Below are 17,264 nucleotides of genomic sequence, written 5' to 3' on the forward strand. Positions count from 1 at the left end.
TTTCTCCAAAGAGCGGAAATCAGTACAGAAGTGTATGTGACAATCCAGTGGCATCACTTTATGCAACAAAAGGATGCTTAACCAGAGAGATGCGAGCTTGAGTCAGCTGCCCGTCTACTCTGCGGCTCATTTCTCCCACCTGTAAAAAAAAAAAAAACCTGCCTTGGGAGGCCAAGGCATGTGGATCACGAGGTCAGGAGTTCAAGACCAGCCTGGCCAAGATGGTGAAACCTTGTCTCTACTAAAAATACAAAAATTAGCTGGGCGTGGTGGTGGGTGTCTGTAATCCCAGCTACTTGGGAGGCTGAGGCAGAGAACTACTTGAACCCAGAGGCAGATATGGCAGTGAGCCAAGACTGGGCCACTGCACTCCAGCCTGGGCGACAGAGTGAGACTCCTTCACACACACACAGACACACACACACACACACACACACACACGGCAAATCCTAAGGGGATGGGTTATTTTCTGAGATCTAATAATCTACAACATTTTGAATTCTAAGGGGATGGGTTATTTTCTGAGATCTAATAATCTACAACATTTTGTGAGTCAGTTAATCTTGGTTTTTTCCCCCACAAATGAGCCACTTTTATCTTGAGGCCAAGCTTTGTTAGAGGTGATCACATGAAACTCTGTAGTTTGCAGAGGACTTCCACAGATATGGCTCCTGAAGTTCCTCACTTGCTCTGCTGAGAGGTGAGGATTGAGAGGTGAAGTCAGCTGGACTTCCTGGGCTGAGTGGGGACTTGGAGAACTTTTCTGTCTAGCTAGAGGATTATAAATGCACCAGTCAGAACTGTGTCTAGCTAAAGGATTGTAAATGCACCAATCAGCACTCTGTAAAAACGCACCAATCAACGCTCTGTGGCTAAACGACTGTAAATGCAGCAATCAGCACTCTGTAAAATGGACCAATCAGTGCTCTGTAAAATGGACCAATCAGAGGACATGTGCAGGGCCAAAAAAAGGAATAAAAGCTGGACACCCCAGCCAGCAGAGGCAACCTGCTTGGGTCCCCTTCCATGATGTGGAAGCTTTGTTCTTTCACTCTTTCCAATGAATCTTGCTGCTGCTCACTCCTTGGGTCTGCGATACCTTTATGAGCTGGAATACTCACCACGAAGGTCTGTGGCTTCACTCCTGAAGTCAGGAAGACCATGAACCCACCGGAATTCTGGACACATTTTGGTGACCATGAAGGGACTATTACCAACCGGTGAGCACCATCGGACCCCTTTCACTTGCTATTCTGTCCTATTTTTCCTTAGAATTCGGGGGCTAAATACCGGGCACCTGTTGGCCAGTTTAAAAGCAACTAGCACAGCCACTGGGCTAAAGACACGGGTGTCAGGTTTTCTGGGAAAGGGCTAAGAACCCCCGATTCTTTGGAGTTGGGAGTGCTGGTTTGCCTGGAACTAGCTTCTGCTTCTCCTGTACTTCTGGGTTGACCTGAGGGTCAACAGAGAGCAAAGTAATTCAGCTCCGGGATCCCGACAAAAAGTTGGTTGACTGTGGCCATGAGCGAACTCTCAAAGTTACGTCGCCCAAGCGAGACTCGCCCATCTATCCTATCTATCCTGACCCTTGCCCTCTGGGTCCCAATACCTGTCAGACAAACTTCCTCTCGCCTCTCTTCTCCGAGGCTAGTCCCGCTTCTAAAAACCACTGCCTGTCTCTGGTGCTGTTCTAGTTTCTCCTGTAAGAATGATTTCTAGTATAAACTCCAGGACTCTGTTCCCTCCTTTAGGCACCCGGGCTCACCAATCAGAAAGACATAATTTTTGCCCAAAGCCCCGTTGGGGGGTTGGGGGGACTACCTGGAATTTTAGGATCCCTCCTCAGACTAGCAGGCCTAACAAAAGCTATTCCTGAAGCTAGGATGGGGGGAGCCTCAGAAACGATATCCTTCCTATTCATATGATGAGAAGTGATGATAAAAGGCATCACTCTTCCATCCCTGGAGATCCCTTCCCTCGCTCAGGGTATGGCCCTCCACTTCATTTTTGGGGCATAATATCTTTATAGGACAGGGGTCAAGTCCCAACACTAACAGGAGAATGCTTAGAACTCTAACAGGTTTTCGAAAATGCATCCGTAAGGGCCACTAAATCAGTTTTTCTCAGTTCTCTCTGTGGTCTAGGAGGACAGGCAAGGGTGCAGGTTGAGAATGCGTCATTAAGGGCCACTAAATCTGACCTTCCTCAGTCCTCCTTGTGGTCTAGGAGGAAAACTAGTGTTTCTGCTGCTGTGTTGGTGAGCGTAACTATTCTGATCAGCATGGTCCAGGGACCGCTGCGGGTTCTTGCGCTGGGGGAAAACAAACAAACCAAAACCACAGGTGGTTCTGTCTTTCAGGTGGGAAACACTCAGGCATCAGCAGGCTCACCCTTGAAATGCATCCTAAGCCACCGGGACCAATTTGACCTGCAAACCCTGAAAAAGAGGCGGCTCATTTTTTCCTGCACTACGGCCTGGCCCCAATATTCTCTCTCTGATGGGGAAAAATGGCCACCTGAGTGAAGTAGAAATTACAATAGTATCCTGCAGCTTGACCTTTTCTGTAAGAGGGAAGGCAAGTAGAGTGAAATACCTTATGTCCAAGCTTTCTTTTCATTGAAGGAGAATACACAGCTATGCAAAGCTTGCAATTTACATCCCACAGGAGGACCTCTCAGCTCACCCCCATATCCTAGCCTCCCTATAGCTCCCCTTCCTATTAATGATAATCCTTCTCTAATCGCCCCTGCCCAGAAGGAAATAAGCAAAGAAATCTCCAAAGGACCACAAACCCCCCCAGGCTATCAGTTATGTCCCCTTCAAGTTGTAGGGGGAGGGGAATTTGGCCCAACCCCGGGTACATGTCCCCTTGTCCCTCTCTGATTTAAAGCACATCAAGGCAGACCTGGGTAAGCTTTCAGATGATCCTGATAGGTATATAGATGTCCTACAGGGTCTAGGGCAATCCTTCTATCTCACTTGGACAGATGTCATCCTATTGTCAGATCAAACCCTGGCCTTTAATGAAAAAAATGTGGCTTTAGCTGCAGCCCAAGAGTTTGGAGATACCAGGTACCTTAGCCAAGTAAATGATAGAATAAAAGCCAAAGAAAGGGACAAATTCCCTACAGGTCAGCAAACCGTCCCCAGTATGGATCCCCACTGGGATCTAGACTCAGATCATGGGGACTGGAGCTGTAAACATCTGACCTGTGTTCTAAAAGGACTAAGGAGAATTAGGAAAAAGCCCATGAATTATTCAATGATATCCACCATGACTCAGAGAAAGGAAGAAAATCCTTCTGCCTTCCTCGAGCACCTACGGAAGGCCTTAAGGAAATATACTCCCCTGTCACCTGACTCCCTTGAGGGTCAATTGATCATGAAAAATAAGTTTATTACCCAATCAGCCACAGATATCAGAAGAAAACTCCAAAAGTGAGCCCTGGGCCCTGAACAAAATCTGGAGGCATTATTAAACCTGGCAACCTTGGTGTTCTTTAATAGGGACCAAGAGGAACAGGCCCAAAAGGAAAAGTGAGATGAGAGAAAGGCCGCAGCCTTAGTCATGGCCCTCAGACAAGCAAACCTTGGTGGTTCAGAGAGGACAGAAAATGGAGCAGGCCAATCACCTGGCAGGTCTTGTTATCAGTGTGGTTTACAAGGACCCTTCAAAAAAGATTGTCCAACGAGAAACCAGCCACCCCCCATCCACGTCTGCTATGCCGAGACAATCACTGGAAGGCACACTGCCCCAGGGCAAAGTTTCTCTGGGCCAGAAGCCCCCAACCAGATGATCCAACAACAGGACTGAGGGTGCCTGGGGCAAGCACCAGTTCACGCCATCACCCTCACTGAGTCCCGGGTACGTTTAACCATTGAGGGCCAGGAAATTGACTTCCTCCTGGACACTGGTGCGACCTTCTCAGTGTTAATCTTCTGTCTTGGACGACTATCCTCAAGGTCTGTTACCATCCGAGGAATCCTGGGACAGCCTGTAACCAGGTATTTCTCCCACCTCTTCAGTTGTAATTGGGAGACTTTGCTCTTTTCACATGTCTTTCTTGTTATACCTGAAAGTCTCACACCCTTATTAGGGAGGGATATATTAGCCAAAACTGGAGCTATTATCTACATGAATATGGGGAACAAGTTACCCACTTGTTGTCCCCTACTTGAGGAGGGAATCAACTCTGAAGTCTGGGCACTGGAAAGACAATTTGGAAGGGCAAAAAATGCCCGCCCAGTCCAAATCAGGCTAAAAGACCCCATGACTTTTCCTTATCAAAGGCAATATCCCTTAAGGCCTGATGCTCATAAAGGATTATAGGATATTATTAAACAGGTAAAAGCTTAGTAAGGAAATGCAGCAGTCCCCGCAACACCCCAATTCTAAGAGTACAAAAACCAAATGGTCAGTGGAGACTAGTGAAAGATCTTAGACTGAGCAATGAGGCTGTAATTCCTCTATATCCAGTTGTACGAAACCCCTATACCCTGCTCTCTCAAATATCAGAGGAAGCAGAATTGTTCAGTTTTGGACCTCAAGGATGCCTTTTTCTGTACTCCCCTGTACTCTGACTCAGTTTCTCTTTGCCTTTGAGGATCCCACAGACCACATGGCCCAACTTATGTGGATGGTCTTGCCCTAAGGATTTAGGGATAGCCCTCATCTGTTTGGTCACACACTGGCCCAAGACCTAGGCCACTTCTCAAGTCCATCCACATACTGAAGAATTCAGTATGTGGATGATTTATTTTTGGCTACCAGTTTGGAAGCCTCATGCCAGCAGGCTACTCTAGATCTCTTGAACTTTCTAGCTAATCAAGTGTACAAGGTGTCTAGGTCGAAGGCCCAGCTCTGCCTACAGCAGGTCAAATATCTAGGCCTAATCTTAGCCAGAGGGACCAGGGCCCTCAGCAGGGAACGAATACAGCCTATACTGGCTTATCCTCACCCTAAGACATTAAAACAGTTATGGGGGTTCCTTGGAATCATCAGCCTTTGGCAAGTATGGATCCCCGGATACAGCGAGATAGCCATTCTATACTCTAATCAAGGAGACCCAGAGGGCAAATACTCATCTAGTAGAATGGGAACCAGGGGCAGAAACTGCCTTCAAAACCTTAAAGCAGGCCTAGTACAAGCTCCAGCTTTAAGCCTTCTGACAGGACAAAACTTCTCTTTATATGTCACAGAGAGAGCAGGGATAGCTCTTGGAGTCCTTGCTCAGACTTGTGGGACAACCCCACAACCAGTGGCATACCTAAGTAAGGAAACTGATGTAGTAGCAAAAGGCTGGCCTCACTGTTTACGGGTAGTTGCGGCAGTGGCCATCTTAGTGTCAGAGGCCATCAAAATAATACAAGGGAAGGATCTCACTGTCTGGACTACTCATGATGTAAATGGTATACTAGGTGCCAAAGGAAGTTTATGGCTATCAGACAACCGCCTAGACAGCAGGCGCTATACTCGAGGGACCGGTGCTTCAAATACATACGTGTGTGGCCCTCAACCTTGCCCCTTTTCTCCCAGAGGATGGGGAACCAATCGAGAGTGACTGCCAACAAATTACAGTCCAGACTTATGCCACCCGAGATGGTCTCTTAGAAGTCCCCTTAGCTAATCCTGACCTTAACCTATATACCGACGAAAGCTCATTTGTGGAGAATGGGATATGAAGGGCAGGTTATGCCATAGTTAACGATGCAACCTTACTTGAAAGTAAGCCTCTTCCCCCAGGAACCAGTGCCCAGTTAGCAGAACTAGTGGCACTTAGAACTGGGAAAGGGAAAAAGAATAAATGTGTATACAGATAGCAAGTATGCTTATCTAATCCTACATGCCCATGATGCAATATGGAAAGAATGGGAATTTGTAACCTCTAGGGGAACCCCCATTAAATACCACAAGGAAATTATAGAGTTATTACACGCAGTACAAAAACCCAAGGAGGTGGCGGTCTCACACTGCTGAAGCCATCAAAAGGGGAAGGAGAGGGCAGAACAGCAGCATAAGCGGCCGACAGAGGCAGGCAAAGACCAGCAGAAAGGAGAGAAAGAGACAGAAAATCAGCGAGAGAGAGGGAGGAAGAGACAGAGACAAAGAAGGAGTCAGAGAGAAAGAAGGAGACAAAAAGTCAAAGAGAGAGAGGAAGAGACAAAGAGGAAGTCAGAAAGAGAAACAGAGACAAAAAAGAAGTCAAAGAGCCGGGCGCGGTGGCTCACGCCTGTAATCCCAGCACTTTGGGAGGCCGAGGCGGGCGGATCACAAGGTCAGGAGATCGAGACCACGGTGAAACCCCGTCTCTACTAAAAATACAAAAAATTAGCCGGGCGCGGTTGTGGGCGCCTGTAGTCCCAGCTACTCGGGAGGCTGAGGCAGGAGAATGGCGTGAACCCGGGAGGCGGAGCTTGCAGTGAGCCGAGATCGCGCCACTGCACTCCAGCCTGGGCGACAGAGCGAGACTCCGTCTCAAAAAAAAAAAAAAAAAAAAAAAAAAAAAAAGAAGAAGTCAAAGAGAAAGAAAAAGAAATGGAAGTAGTGAAGAAAAAAAGTGAACCGTATTCCTTTAAAAGCCAGGGTAAATTTAAAACCTGTAATTGATAATTGAAGATCTTCTCTGTAACCCTATAACACTCCAACACCACCTTGTTGTCCGTGTAAGTAAGGACATACCACAAAAGCACTGAGGGCACTGACAACCCGTAGCCTTCCTATCAAAAATCCTTAAACCAGCAGGTTTCCTAACAGGAGATCTAAATCTTTACTAACTACCATACAAAGGTCAGACCAGACCTAGGAGAAGCTCCTTTCAGGACAGGAGATAGATGGTTCCTCCCAAGCGGTTAAGGGAAAAAGACACAATGCGTATTCAGTAAGTGATAAGGGAACTCTTGTAGAAGCAGTTAGAAAAACTGCCTAATAATTGTTCTGCTCAAACCTGCAAGCTGTTTGCACTCAGCCAAACCTTACAGTATTTACAAAATCAGGAAGGAGCCATCTATACCAATTCTAAGTTAATATGGACTAGATGAGGTTTTATTAATAGCAAAAAATTTTTTAAATCCCAAACTTACAAGGCTTTCAACAAAAGTTTGCTAAAAGTTAACAGTGTAACATGTACTATCCTAACTTCTAATCTTACGGAAATCAGTGCCCCTCAAAGCTCAAGTCCCTCAGCGCTGGGTCATACAACTAATACCCCTACTTACAGAAATGTCCACTGCTACAGGAACCGGAATAGCAGGTTTATCTATTTTATTACCCTACTACAATGAACTGTCAAAGGACTTCTCAGACAGTTTGCAAGAAATCACAAAATCTATCCTTACTCTACGATCCCAAGTAGACTCTGGCAGCAGTGACTCTCGAAAACCGCAGAGGCCTAGACCTCCTCACTGCTGAGAAAGGAGGACTCTGCAACTTCTTAGCGGAAGAGTGTTTTTTTACACTAACCAGTTGGGGATAGTATGAGATGCTGCCCAGCGTTTACAGGAAAAGGCTTCTGAAATCAGATGATGCCTTTCAAACTCTTACACCAACCTCTGGAGTTAGGTGACATGGCTTCTCCCCTTTCTACGTCCTGTGACAGCCATCTTGCTATTACTCGCTTTGGGCCCTGTATTTTTAACCTCCTTGTCAAATGTGTTTCTTCTTGGATCGAGGCCATCAAGCTACAGATGGTCTTACAAATGGAACCCCAAATGAGCTCAACTAACAACTTCTACCGAGGACCCCTGGGTCGACCCACTGGCCCCTTGGCGGGCCTAGCGAGTTCCCCTCTGGAGGACACTACCACTGTAGGGTCCCTTCTTCGCCCCTATCCAGCAGGAAGCAGCTAGAACGGTCACTGTCCAATCCCCAACAGCAGTTGGTGTGTTCTATTTAGATGGGGGATTGAGAGGTGAAGCCAGATGAACTTCCTGGATTGAGTGGGGACTTGGAGAACTTTTCTGCCTAGAGGACTGTAAATGCACCAATCAATGCTCTGTGTCTAGCTAAAGGATTGTAAATGCACCAATCAGCGCACACTGTCTAGCTAAAGGATTGTAAATGTACCAATCGGCCGGGTGCGGTGGCTCAAGCCTGTAATCCCAGCACTTTGGGAGACCGAGACGGGCGGATCACGAGGTCAGGAGATCGAGACCATCCTGGCTAACACGGTGAAACCCCGTCTACTAAAAATACAAGAAAATTAGCCGGGTGAGGTGGCGGGCGCCTGTAGTCCCAGCTACTAGGGAGGCTGAGGCAGGAGAATGGTGCGAACCCGGGGGGGTGGAGCTTGCAGTGAGCCGACATCGTGCCACTGCACTCCATCCTGGGGCACAGAGCAAGACTCCGTCTCAAAAAAAAAAAAAAAAAAAAAAAGTAAATGCACCAATCAGTACTCTGTAAAATGGACCAATCAGAGCTCTGTAAAATGGACCAAATAGCAGGACATAGGTGGGGCCAAATAAGGGAATAAAAGCTGGCCACCTGAGTCAGCAGAGGCAACCTGCTCGGGTCCCCTTCCACAATGTGGAAACTTTGTTCTTTCGCTCTTCACAATAAATCTTGCTGCTGCTCACTCTTTGGGTCCACACCATCTTTAAGAGCTGTAACACTCACCGTGAAGGTCCGTGGCTTCATTCTTTAAGTCAGCGAGACCAAGAACGCACCAGAAGGAACCAACTCTGGATATACAATGAAGGACTGACCATTTTTCAATATGCTTAAAGGCTAGAAGTGGGAGTTCATCAGTAACAAGCACACCATTTTTTGAGTGCTATCAGCCTGTACACCACCAAGTCAGAAATAGCTAAGCAAGGATGTTTGTTAAAATATAGTCACTGTAAGTAGTAAGAACTTAAAATAGCTGATGAATCTTTTTCATATGAAACACACCACTTTAAGATTTTTCTTACCAGATAAAAACTTTACATTAGTATTGCTACCTTAAAATATGCTGCAGTAATAACAAAGAAATATTCAACTGAAAAATCGTGTTTTATACAAATGGTCTGAATTGTTCACTCATTATCAGTAAAAACAAACCCAAATTGTTAAAACCCATTCTCCAAGGAAACGAAAACAGAGCAAACAAACAAACCCAAGACAAAACATTTAAGTAGCTGGCCCATTCTGGTGTGGCTTTGAATGAGAACTAACACACAATCACCACCTTGTAGTAAGCATATTTATACAAACAACCTGTTTTATATGAGTGACTATTGCTAACTCACAGATAATCAAGAAGTGGAAACACTGTTGCAAGTTCCCAGGAAAGGCAGCTCACAAGCTGGCATATGTTCTAAATATAGTTCTAGGCTTTTCTCACAACATTCAGACCCAACTAAAGCTCAGTAACCCTCAAGTGAAATTCAAGGGTCTGGAACATTCTAAAACTGCTTATAAAAGCACTTGAGCAAACAAGGGAAATAACCTTTCAGCATTTAACATTGTATTTCTAATAATGTGTGTACCAATTCACTAAAGCGTATGTTAAGCTGATATGCTTACAGACATGGAAGGACAGAAAGCAAAGGAGACCACTTGGATTCCAATTTGTCCATTACCAAGGGAAACCTCATCCAAACATTCCTCTGAAGACATCTCAGGCAAACTTACTCCATCATTTATATAGCACTAATGTTTTGTAAATGCTGAGGAAAGCCATTTTCTCAAAGTTGCATTAGAGACATACTAGGAGAGTTTGGACCTGAGCATCCTGTCTGTTACCAGGTGAGGAACTCATAATTGGAATTGCTTGCTTTAGTAATCCCATATTTAGAAAGAGAATGAATTCCCTGAAGGGGAATTAAAAAAAAAAATCTCCAGCTTCTAGTACTGCTTAGCAAATCCTAAAAATTCTGTGTTTGTGAAATAGGAGGAGGCAGGAACCCTTCTAAATAACTATCAGTCTAAGCCTGGTGAATTATGCAGAAAATGCTGAAACACACAGGAAAAACCTTAAGAAGAGCTCTGAAAACTCAGTTTCCACGGTGGGTGGGCTTGCCCCATAGCTGATAAGGTGGGAAGTCTAAGCCACCATCATTTCTCAGGCTGATTGCTAAATCAGATCCCAAATGGTCTCCTTTGCTTTCTGTCCTTCCATGTCTGTAAGTTCACTCTCCACAAAGTAGCTACAGTGACCTTTTACATTTTACAACACATAAATCAGATGATGTCACTCTGCTGTTTAAAATCCTATTACTAATTTCCCATTACACTTAGAATAAAATCTAAGTATCTCCCAGAGTTCCAGGAAGCCCTGATTAACAGTGAGCTCCATGGGGTAGGGAACTCCGGTGGTCTGATCCACTGCTGTATTCTCAGTCAGCACAGCAGCTGGCATAGTTGATGCTCATTAAATATTTATTGAATGGGTGAATGAAGGAGGAAACAGAAAACCACCAAAACACTGGCAGAGTTTGGGCTTTGGATATTATAAAAGACACACACACAGGTAGGTACAGATGTATTATATTAATAGATATATATAGGTTTTTAACAGGAATATTGACTGTGCAATTAAAATGATATATTCATAAATATGTGATTGCTAAGTGGCACTGTATAATATACTCTCATGTTTCATATACCTTTTACTTTTTTTTTTTTTTTTTTTTTGAGACAGAGTCTTGCTCTGTTACCCAGGCTGGAACACAGCCGTACGATCTTGGCTCACTGCAACCTCCACCTCTGAGGTTCAGGCAATTCTCCTGCCTCAGCTTGAGTAGCTGGTACTACAGGCGTGTGCCACCATGCCTGGCTAATTTTTGTATTTTTAGTAGAGACAGGGTTTCGCCATGTTGGCCAGGCCGGTCTTGAACTCCTGACCTCAAGTGATCCACCCGCCTCAGCCTCCCAAAGTGCTGGGATTACAGGTGTGAGGCCACCATGCCTGGCCTACTTTTGCATTTTTTATAGTTGTGTAAGTCACTTCCAGGAAAAAAAAAAAAAAAAAAAAGCTCTCAGTTTTCCTATTTAGAAAACTAGGACCACTGCACCTTATAGGTATTAAAGTAATACATTTACTACATAACAGCACTAGCCTAGTGCCTGACTCAGCAAGAGCAAAAATGTTCACCTACAATGTATCCAAAAACTCCTTAGTAAATAAGAAAAAGGAAAAACAGGGGCCTATTTAATGCCATGTCATAAGTGAACTGAATACTAGTTCTTCACATTCTTCAGGTTAATTGCCAATTTCATTTTTCCATAAAATGTTCATTGAAAAAGATATTTGTGTTTCAGTCCATGTATTGTATGTAAAAAGTTAGGCTGGTTTGCTCGGGCTTCGTAAAGGTATTTTCCCATCAAATCCCCAAATCACATTAGGAGAAATGCCAGATCAGATACGAGGACGCTGCCTGCACCCCGATCCCACTGGTGAGGCAGGTCACTGCGCGTCAGAATGTGGTTACCTGGGAAGCCCATCTCCACCCCGATCCCACTGGTGAGGAAGGTCACTGCGCAGGGGAATGTGGTTACCTGGGAAGCCCATCTCCACCCCGATCCCATTGGTGAGGAAGGTCACTGCGCAGGGGAATGTGGTTACCTGGGAAGCCCATCTCCACCCCGATCCCACTGGTGAGGAAGGTCACTGCGCAGGGGAATGTGGTTACCTGGGAAGACCATCTCTTGCTTCCTGGCTGGGGTTTGTATATTCTTCTCTCTTTGGTCTACTCCACCAGCTGGTGATAAAATCTGGGTATGGCCATCGATGGACAAAGTTCCCTTAAATCTCAAGCCCACATGATCTATATCTCATTTTATCAGTTCACTGAAGTTAAGTTTCTGGTATCAGCACAAATTATAGTAAAAATGTTCTATTTTCCTATATAATGATTCCCTATGTATATATGTTAGGGACCTCATCAGAAAGAGAGGTTGTGGGCCAAGGCAAAACTTAGATATCCCCTTTTCCCCTAAAACGATCTAATGGCACCTCAATTCCACTGTATGGCCTAAAAGTTACTTATTTGGTACATATGTGTGAGGGAGAGAGGGCCTTAGTTTATAACGTGCTGTCTAAGGTAGTTCAGTAACTGCTAGTTAGGGAGCCTGCGACAAGTGTTAACAGCACTCTACCACTACCTACAACATTTTTTTTTTGCTTATTTTCTTCCCAGTTCATCTGACTCTTTTTCCTCTTTCCTGCCCATACCTTAATCTGATAAAATCTGATAAAATCCTTATAACCTGTTTTTCTTTCCACATGGCCCACAGATTTTAGGATCTATCAGAACAGGCCTTTTATATGACTGTGCCTGTATAAGAAACTCATGAACTTTGGTTCAAACTTACTTTGAAAAGACTGCCTATATTTCCCTCTCATCCTTAAAATCTGGGTGGCTGGGGCGGAACTGGTTTCTCACATCACACTTAGAACCAAAATGTCACCAGGTCATCACAAAATAGAATTCTTTTAGAGTAAGGGTTTAATTATTTTTAACTTCGTAATACATTTAAAAACAAAGAATATATAAATTAGAAAAAAAAAAAGACGTAAAAACTTACTGTTATTGGTACATCTTTTGTTCCTGAATTTAATAAATGAAGATTTAAAACTTTTGGTAGATCTGTTAAAATTGAGGAAAAGAAGTATTTCTTTAAAAGGTGTGCTTTTAAACCAAGTTAGAATCTTTACCTTGTAAGATATCAAACTGAAGCTATCAATTTGTGAAATACAATAACATTAATAAAAAGAAACATTAGGTGGTAATTGCTTTACTCATAAGGACACTGTGTATTATAAGAACTGTTCCCTCTTAAACCAGATTTTTGAAAACCCCAAAATATATACTTTTTTTTTTTTTTTAATGAGACAAAATCTTGCTCTGTCACCCAGGCTGAAGTACAGTGGCGCACTCTTGGCTGACTGCAACCTCAGTCTCTTGGGTTCAAACGATCCTCCCACCTCAGCCTCCTGAGTAGCTGGGATTACAGGCGTGTGCCCCCATGCCCAGCAGACTTCTGTACTTTTTTTTAGTAGAGGCGGGGTCTCATCATGTTGGCCAGTCTGGTCTTGAACTCCTGGCCTCAGGTGACCTGCCTGCCTCCACCTCCCAAAGTGCTGGGATTATAGGCATGAGCCATCATGCCCAGCCCCCAAAATATTATTTTTTTAGTGAACTCAGACATTACTAAACTTCTAGCTTTTCAGCAAAACATAATGAAGCAAATTAATAACTTATAATGTAAAAATATATTAAAAGCAAATCTAACTTTTAAAGATGTGGTCTTCAATCTTAACTACATTTTATTATATATAGTGCATATACATCCCAAATTACAAGTACTCTTAGTTTTTCCTTAGTAAAATTCTTGACTTGGTTGTTTTTAATTGTAGAATTTGAATTTTCTGAACAGCTGTGACAAGCTTTTAACATTTTGTCATAATATAATTTAATAACTCATATCTAAACAAAATCCAGAAGTAAAAATCAACATTCAGCATAACTAAATCCATGAGCAACTGGATTGAGAAACTAGAAAACTACTTTCTGCCTCAATCTTCCATTTAGGTGACTTAAATTATCCCACGGCCTTGTTTTGCAACCTGGTAAGCAATGCCACCCCCCCTCGGAGGAATGGGGTATAAACTGGTAAAGGCACTGAGTCTGAAAGGAAGATTTGTACAAGATCATGCGACCCACTGAAATGATGTTAAAGCTGAATTACAAAGTACAGTAGAGCACTGAATACAGGGATTTAAAAAACAACAACGACTCCATAAAGACTCTTTTAAAAGATTTTTTACCTTGTGTTCTTAGTGTACCGAAATCTAACATTTCAGTTGAGGAATAAATTCCAGGAGCTTGGAAAAAAGAAAAGTCAACAATTATTGTTCACTTTGCCCGAGTAAGCTGCACTGAAAACAAAACAACTTTCGATTTCCTCAGTTTTCCACTAACCTGTTGTAACTTCAACCTCAACAGGAAGAATGATAAACTCTGTGCTGTCTGAAGCATTCGTCTTGATTCTTATGAAGGCTGTGTGATTATCTGCTTCTCTAGATGAAAAACTGGCTCTCATCACTCCCTTGGTTTCATAAGGAGGAATTTCCTGACAAGTTAACAGACCACAATGTAGCACAGCGTTTGTAATGGAGCAAAACCACCATATTTTACTGAACTGGATGACACTGACTGAAAGATGAGTATTTTATATACCTATTAATAAAAAATGCATTGCTAATTAAACCAATATGTAACACACACTCCATTTCTGGAGAACTTTAAAATGTGAAAAACGTGCTGTTTAGAATCTATCAAATATGATACGAAAAGTAGGCAAAGTAAAAGAAGTCAAATGATCTGAAAACAAATTGTCAGTTACAAAAGCCCCATTAAAAGGTAAAACTAACCTACAAAACCAGTTATTTTTAAACATGCTAGTTAGTGGTGTTTGTGTATATAACTCGGTCTTGAAATTTAACCAACAGAAATGTCACCATCAGAGGAAAAGACTTTTCTAGAAGTCCACAAGAACCTCCATAAATGGCTTACACTGCTCTTTCATGGAAAACCTAACAATGCAAAGCTTCTCTAGGAAATCTAGTTTACCAACTGCATTCATGTAAGACAGCAAACATTTTCAGTCCTGTAATGAGAGAACATTTATATACTAAAAGGAAGACTTACTGGAAAAAACATTTTGAGGGGTACTCTCTTTCCTGGTTTTAGAACAACATGGCTCCCTGGGGACTACTGGAATTTCTTCTCTGCACAAACCTTTCAGCATATTTTAGGAGATCCCTGTATTCTAGAGCTTAGTGGGCCTTCACTTATCCCTACTCTCTTTTTAGTTCCAAAGCAGAAAACAGGAGATTGGAACCCTCCTAGGATCGGAGGGATGGACCATCCACTCCCCAACTCTAGAGAGTTGCTTTGGTCTCTGGGGTTTCCTCATATACACTGAAATAGGCTGGAGGTGAGGTCACAGCCCGCTGGCTTTTTTCTCAGTCTAGGTTTGTAGGAATAAGAATTACTGTATCTTTTTTCGCAGCCACTAGGACTATAAAAACATTATGCTATTCTCTGTTATCATTCATTATCATTCTTGACTATTTAAAAATCTGAATTCTCTATTTATTAGATACCAATTATATTTCACAGGAAGTTCGTAGTTATTCTGTCTAGAAGCATAATATATACAGATTCAATAGTCTGAATTTAATCCTCTGAAGCATTGCTTTGTAAATGATTTTTCACTCAAACACCATAATTTCAAGGTGAAACATTTTTGTGAAAGGACATAAATAAACTGTCCATTGCATATTTCTTTTTGCTACTGTGTTTATATATTGAGAATTAACCAAATTAGTGGCTGATAAATTTGTTTCTAAATGTTTATATTAACATCCTAAACATGTAATCTCCACATCTCTTCCCTGGTCAAGACTGGGGTCAGAAGACAGAATCAAGAGGCTGTGTGTGTGTAACAGTAGTTAATAAAGAAACTCTGATTCTCAAACCTTATTCCTGGTGGCAAAATTTGTGTTCCTCCAATTACAGATGAGCAGTGATCTGAGTGACCTGGGTATGGAACTGAATTGACCACAACTGGCTTCTCCCTCTTGGATTAAAGCATGTAAACATTTTAAAAACTCTCACATGGCAAGAACCTTTACAAATAAGGTTCTCTTACATATCTTTAATTTGGTTAATATTGTTAAATATTCAACAATATTGAAGGTGAACACAGATCACCTTCAAGAATTAAAAATTTTCTAAGTCATCACAGGTGCTTGCCTAGGTTCCCTCTGCAAGTGCCATCTCCTTTACCAATGGTGAATATGAACGTTCAATTACTTACCTTCAAAAACAAAACAAAACCATAATGAATCCTTCCTACATTTTTTTAATCCTTTACTTTTTTCATGTGTAAAGCACATCATAAATTATCAGACTCAGAGACAACTTTACCCATATAATTCTGAGAAAGAATAGCTGAAGTTACTTTCCATGTAGTGGGGTAGAACTCCCACCAATTTTATTCACTGCCCTTTCCAAAAATTACTACTTATATTCCCTCCTCAATCTCTCCTCCAATTTTCGTATATACTTGACATAAATTAACATTAAGACAATGATTAAAGAGAAGTCATCCATATTTGTTCAGCCTATAAGGAGTTAAGTATTTTCCAATTTAAGAATAATTGGTTTCATGGGAGCACACACAAGAGAATACTAGGTTACAACTCACCCACAGTTTTCTGGTACCTCCTTGTTGACCCGTTGGGAGTTCTAGGTGAAGGTCTCCTCCACTAGAGTACATTTCTACAACCTGGGGCAAAAGAGCACACGATGGCTAAGTTCAAAGTCATATTCAAAGCATGTGATTGCTATTACAGAGAAATAATTCTGACATCCTAATTGTTTATCACAAAACATTCAAAAACATTTAAAGATATAAATGTAGGATATGTATCATATCACTAAATTCAGTGCTCCGTATGTGTAAGCAATAGTGGTATTTTTAATTAAGGTAACTTTGAAAATTTTACTTAGAAACAGTGTAAGTATAATAGTTGTTCCAGGGACCAGATTTTAGAAGTAACAGGATACTTTTTTTTTTCCAAAGGGAATAATTTACAAAAATTACCAAGTTTTGGAAACATAAATTTTGTATTTCTTATAGTAACATAAAGTGCTTCTTTATCCATACATTTATAACAAGATCCAGCAGTGGATCTACCGTAACTGTGAAATGGTGAAGAGTGTAAATATTATTTTGAGATATATACAACTCTTGTGGAACATGAAAATACGTGGTTTCTACTGGAAGCAAAAATATTTCTGTGGCTTATGCGTAAGCTTATGATTTTTTTAAAAACAGCTTTATTATCATTGATGTAAACTAAACAATACCTATTTAAAGTATACAACCTGATGAATTGTGTTTGGGCATAAAACCATCACTGTAATTAAGATATTAAATATATCCGTTATCACCAAAAGCTTCCTCATGCCTTGTGCAATCCATTCATCCTTCTCTGTCCCTTCTTACTTTTCTAGGCAACCACTGATCTGCTCTCTGTCACTTCAGATTAGCTCATGTTTTCTGGAGTTTTATGTAAATGGAGTAATAGCGTATATATTCTGGTGTCTGGCTTCTTTTGCTCAGTGTAATTATTTTGGGGTCTACCACATTGTTTATGCATTAATAGTTCACTTCTATTTGATGATTATATTGCAGTTTTTCAATCCACACACCGAAGGGACATTTGAGTGGTTTCCAATGTCTGGCCATTAGAGAAAAAGCTGCTGTGGA

The 17,264-nt window shown here is 42.1% G+C and overlaps 1 protein-coding gene across 5 annotated transcripts in view; it reads right to left on the bottom strand.

Annotated features, from left to right (window-relative positions):
* TMEM131 (transmembrane protein 131) overlaps nucleotides 1-17,264 on the bottom strand; it is a 257,449-nt gene that overhangs the window by 69,497 nt on the left and 170,688 nt on the right. For all 5 annotated transcript variants that reach the window (XM_005575032.5, XM_005575031.4, XM_065526617.2 and 2 more), the window contains 4 exons: nucleotides 16,197-16,277; nucleotides 13,904-14,054; nucleotides 13,750-13,806; nucleotides 12,507-12,568 (listed from right to left, as the gene is read on the bottom strand). In XM_005575032.5, coding sequence (XP_005575089.3) covers nucleotides 12,507-12,568; nucleotides 13,750-13,806; nucleotides 13,904-14,054; nucleotides 16,197-16,277 — 351 coding nt within the window. The remainder of the gene's footprint in view (nucleotides 1-12,506; nucleotides 12,569-13,749; nucleotides 13,807-13,903; nucleotides 14,055-16,196; nucleotides 16,278-17,264) is intronic.

Source organism: Macaca fascicularis, chromosome 13 (genome assembly GCF_037993035.2).
Source record: "Macaca fascicularis isolate 582-1 chromosome 13, T2T-MFA8v1.1".
In the NCBI taxonomy this organism is placed as follows: domain Eukaryota; kingdom Metazoa; phylum Chordata; class Mammalia; order Primates; family Cercopithecidae; genus Macaca; species Macaca fascicularis.